The sequence below is a fragment of the Buceros rhinoceros genome, unplaced genomic scaffold (genome assembly GCF_000710305.1).
Source record: "Buceros rhinoceros silvestris isolate BGI_N320 unplaced genomic scaffold, ASM71030v1 scaffold2907, whole genome shotgun sequence".
In the NCBI taxonomy this organism is placed as follows: domain Eukaryota; kingdom Metazoa; phylum Chordata; class Aves; order Bucerotiformes; family Bucerotidae; genus Buceros; species Buceros rhinoceros.
The window spans coordinates 2,986-8,183 of NW_010422573.1; the positions used below are offsets into that span (position 1 = coordinate 2,986).

Here is a 5,198-nt window from a genome sequence, read left to right on the forward strand (position 1 = left end):
AGCTGTTTCTGCTGCTTTTGCCTTTCACCTTCCCCTTGCGTCCATCTGTTTCTGATTTCCAGTTAGTTTCGTTCCCACAAGGAAGTGGAATGTAAGGGACAGGGAGGGGAAAGTGGTGGCTGCCCCTGGGGGGAGGTGAAGGGTCTTGTGGACCATCCCCATAGGATGGGTACTGAGAGGTCCTCCTGGGAGGAGGGGTTGTCTGTTTCTGCTGCTTTTGCCTTTCACCTTCCCCTTGCGTCCATCTGTTTCTGATTTCCAGTTAGTTTCGTTCCCACAAGGAAGTGGAATGTAAGGGACAGGGAGGGGAAAGTGGTGGCTGCCCCTGGGGGGAGGTGAAGGGTCTTGTGGACCATCCCCATAGGATGGGTACTGAGAGGTCCTCCTGGGAGGAGGGGTTGTACTGAAGCTGACCACAGATCCTCACCAGAAATAGGTGTTGGCTGCTGGAAACAAACATCAGCTTTTAACCTCCTGTTTCGTCACAGTCCAGCCAAACCTGGGAGGGTCCCTTATCTGCTGAACAGGACTGCTCTGTGATTCCTTTGGAGTTCTGAGAGTTGCACCAAGTGCTAATTTTTCACTATGAAGCACATTTCCAGTCAGTACTTTTCTGCACAAAGTCATTTGCAGACCTTGTCCCGCTTCTTGCCCTTTCCTCTCACCTCCAGATGTGGGACCAGCACAAGTCCTTACCTGTTGGTACTCTATAGAGAGATGTAATGCTGGTATTAACTGCTGCTGCCCAACGAGATACATAGCAGAGCCTTCTCCAGGCCAGGTGACTGGAGCGTCACTGGAGTCCCCTCTGTCTTGATTTTAATTCAAAAGTGAAAAAAACCCACTGCTGTAGTATCTGTAGGAATGTACGTGCCTCACGTTGGGTGTTCACTGGTTCTTGTGTCTCCCTCTCTGTGGAGAAGGGTCAGCCAGTTCTCCCCAGAGCAGCACTCACTTGTTGCTGAATCTGATAGGAAGGTTGCTGAGGTGTGTTGGTGAGGTCCCCAAGTGCAGCTGTGATCTGTGTTTCTCTGCTCAGTCCCACTCACGAGGTTGGCCGAAGAGTCGGACTTTGTTGTGGTGACGTGCGCTTTGACTCCAGCCACCCAGGGGATGTGCAACAAGGACTTCTTCAGCAAAATGAAGAAGACCTCTGTGTTCATCAACACAAGCAGGTAATCACAACCCACGCTCCTGCACGGGGAGGAGGATATCACCTGCTGACAGCTGTGATCGCATGGGGGATCTGGTAGGCTGTGAGAAGGGCTTCCACTGCGAGTCCAGACAGCACGTACAGCCTTCATGGCTGCAGCTTCTGGGTCTGTTGGCCCAGCTTGCGGCCTGCTTCCTCCAGCCCAAGGTCTTTTGGGATCAAGCCAAAGGCAGGGTGAATTATTCAGGGAGCTACAGCCTCTGTGTCCTCCCCAGGCCCCCATGTCCCTGACCGGTGGGGTGGATGGACGGGTGACCACTGTTTGTTAGGATGGTGGTGATTGCCCAAAAGAGAGATGCTCTTGGGATGGAGACAGCTGTGACAGGGCTCCTTGGCCAAGACCGGTGGTAGCCTCCCATTTCCACTACCTTCTTGTGGAGTGCGGTGGTGGGGCCGAACACATGTGTCCCAACATGTGTTGTCTGCCTGGGACACCTCAGGCTGTCTCCGGGTCATCCTGTACTCAGGCTCTTTATGCTGATGGGCAGCCTGGAGCAGGAGCAGCTTGTTGTGCTGGGAGGTTCAGACACATCCAGAGAGGGTCTGACCTCCTCTCAGGCAGCCCTGGGGACTCAGGTACCACCACCCAGGCTATCCTACATGGCCTCTGCCCTGGGAGCCCACGAGACCCCTCAGCAGCAGGCTTCTCCCTCTGTGTTTGCCAGGGGGGCCGTGGTGAACCAGGAGGACCTGTACAATGCACTGGCCCAAGGCCAGATCGCAGTGGCAGGCTTGGATGTCACCACGCCGGAGCCACTGCCAACTGACCACCCCCTGCTTTCCCTCAAGAACTGCGGTAAGTGGCTGGGTGACTGAGATCCGGCTCTGCTCTGGCAGCCTGGTGTGCCCACATGTGGGGATCGTCTCGCTGGTGTGACAAGAATTCCCTGTCCCCGTGAGCCTGCCAGTGTGAACAAGCACTGAGACATGGAAGGGCAGGATGGTCAGGTGTATCTAAGCAGACTGTTGGTAGCTGCTGCACAATGCAGGGAGCTGCTAGAAGGGAGGACCTCATCAACGTGACGTAAAACAAGCGTGGACGCTATTTTAATTCTTCAGAAAGCATTTGAGATCAGCTCATTCTTTAACACGTTCCTGATGGATCTCCATTCAATGGACTGAGGCACAGGGTGAAATTCATGGGCAATTCTGATACTAGCAGATGCCTGAATGATACACCAAATCTCTGTTCGTGCTCTGACAAGCTCTGTTATTTTGTAAGATCCTGAGAAGATTGCTCAGAGCCCCAAGGTCCAACCCAACCTGTAAGGGTGCCAGGAATGGGGTTTCTCCCACCTCTTTGGGCAACCTGGGCCAAGGTCTCACCACTCTTACAGTAAAGAATTTCTTCCTTCTCTCTCATCTGAAACTCCCTTTTTTAGTTTAAACCAACATCCCCTGTCCTGTCACAACAGGCCCTGCTGAGAAGATGGTCCCCGTATTTCTTAGCGGCCCCTGTAAATACTGGAAGGCCACATTAATGTCTCTCTGAATGAGGAAGGCTGGTTGGGAAGGGCTTGCCCATCTTCTCTGGTGCTTCATCATCACCAGGTTGCGAGTGGAGGCAGGAGCCCCTGCAACCAGGGGTAGTGCCTGATTGCTCTTCATTTCACTGGTGCCTTCCCGAAAGCTTGCCAAGAGCTGCCTTCTGGGGCAGGACGATGTTTTGGGACAGGACAATGTTTTGGGGCAGGACAATGTTATAGTGTGGAATGTTGGCATCCCTCAGTGTTTTCCTGGGATCCTCCTCGTTGCGGGCTAAAGGGGCTGTGCGGGGAGCTGTTTCCCATGGCCTCGCAGTGCACAGGCGTAGCTCCATCCTCACAGGCTGCCCAGTGGCCTGGGATGAGTTAGGGACGGTTCCTGGTGTGGCCATTGCCTTCCCTTGTGGGGCCTTCAGGGAGTCATGTGGCCCGTCTCCTATGAAGCGGGTCCGGGAGCTTTCCTCACCTCCTCCAGACAGGGAGCATGTGGGTCAGACCAGTTACTGCAGGACTGACTCGGGCACGAGCTGACGGGCTCACTTGTGTCTCTCGAGGCAGAAAAGGGGCAGAATCACAGCACGGAGAAGGCACTGAAAGTGAACGTCTGCGGTTGCCACCCCGTCACTAGTGCAGTGTCAGGGAGCCTGTTTTGCCTAAGCGCTCGGCTTCACTGCAGCAACTGGCCCCACTGATTGCTGATGGCAACAGCCGGGCCCAAGCAGCTTCCTCTTGCATGGCCGAGCACCGTGGCCACTCCAGCCACGCTGCAAGCGTGCAATCTGATGTGTGCATCTGCAATGGTATGGGCAGAGGACTGGAGTGGCTGCTTGGTTGGCAGCAGGATCCAGTCCTCTCTCCAGGAAGGTGGTTTTTGAAGTGCGAAAAGTCTGTTCTGGAAAGAAACCATAGAGACATCCATGAAAATTTGGAAATGCCTATGGCTGAATGTCCATTTCTGAAATAACAAGTTAGAGTACAGAACCACAGAATCGTTTTGGTTGGAAGAGACCTTTAAGATCATCAAGTCCAACCATTATCCCGACACTGCCCAGTTCAATGCTGTCACTTTGATAATCTTTTTCCTAAAAACATTTCCCATAGTAGTGTGAGAAATGATGAAAGCAGAGACTTTTCTGGAAATACCTGCAGGATTTTGGAGACCTTAGAGCTCTGGAACAATAAGCGAAACAAGAACACATTTGTATTTGTTTTCATAGAAATGGGGCTTTGATGATTCTGAAACTATTAACAGATTTCACCCAAAACTGCCAAATACTTTCAGCAGGTGGAGGAACATGGGGCATAAGTAGAGGAGGTAGTGTTGTCATTGCTTTCACAGTGAACAAGTACCCAGGCTGGTTCTCGTGTGGCAGTGCATGGCCCCACGGTCCTCGGGAGAGCCTTCTCCCCTGGGGCAGCAGGGTCCGGGGATTGCATCGCCTGTGGATGCTCTCGGTTATAAAACAGGAACTGGCATGCAGGTGTTTGTCCACACCTTGGCCAAGCACTCTCCACTACTAATGTGTAATAATTTACCGCTAAAGCAGTTTTGCATTGTTCCTTTGCAGCGTGTAGAAGGAGCCTTTTCATGTAGGTGGGTAAAGTCCCTGCCGTGACTGTGCCACAGTGGGCTGGCTCTGTTTGGCAGGGCTGTTCCTTTCCACACGTGCCTTCCCGGTGCACCCAGGGGTTTGTAAAGCACCACATTTCACAACGGTCTTCAGGCTGTTGCCCCACTGTGTGTTGGTTCATGCTTGGTGGTGAGCAGAACCTCCTAAAGCTGTCTGGCAGAGAGGCAACAGTGTGCAAAGTGCACTGCGTTTGTCTCCGGTAGGGATGGTATTTCATATCTACTCCCCTGAGTCTCTGACGGGTTGAGTGCTAAGCTGGAGCACAGAAAGGACCCACTCTTGGCTGACTGTCGTTGGCCTGGGGGACTTAAAAAAATCTCTGTTGGCCATCATCAGATGTCTTTACCAGTCCTCAGTGGCTGATGATTTTGTTTCATGCTCCCTGTCTCCTGGTGGAGCAGCAGCTGGTGCAGGGCCCAGGTTGCATCACCGTGGGAAGACCCTGCAAGAGGCTGTAAAAGGTCAGCAAAGGTAAGAACTGAGCAATTAACCCTCCTTACGCCTTGCAGTGATTCTGCCACACATCGGGAGTGCTACATATGCCACAAGGAGCACCATGGCAGTGCTGGCAGCCAACAACCTGCTGGCCGGGCTGCGAGGAGAGCCCATGCCCCATGAGCTGCTGCTGTGACAGCCAGAGCCCTGCTCCTGCAGGTCCTTCCCCTGGAGATGCCTCACACACCAGCCCTGTGCCTCCTCACCTCTGCGCCAGCAGTGCCTGTGGTAAGGGAACTGTACCAGAGCTAATAAAGAGAAGCTGCAAATGTGTTGTGTTCATTTTGTTCGAGGATGAGGTGTCCCCTTGTGTGTAGCAGAGGGGGCTGCAAGTCCTATGGCCTCGCTGCCACTGTGTTCCGCAGGCGCTGGAAA

General features: G+C 53.3%; 1 protein-coding gene across 1 annotated transcript in view; it reads left to right on the forward strand.

Annotated features, from left to right (window-relative positions):
* Window positions 1–4,959, forward strand: part of GRHPR (glyoxylate reductase/hydroxypyruvate reductase) — a gene marked incomplete at its 5' end in the record, with an annotated part of 7,929 nt that extends 2,970 nt beyond the window's left edge. Inside the window, 3 exons of the mRNA XM_010140072.1 lie at window positions 1,040–1,175; window positions 1,879–2,009; window positions 4,838–4,959. Of these exons, the coding sequence (XP_010138374.1) occupies window positions 1,040–1,175; window positions 1,879–2,009; window positions 4,838–4,959 (389 nt within the window). The remainder of the gene's footprint in view (window positions 1–1,039; window positions 1,176–1,878; window positions 2,010–4,837) is intronic.
* Between the last annotated feature and the right edge of the window lie 239 nt (window positions 4,960–5,198).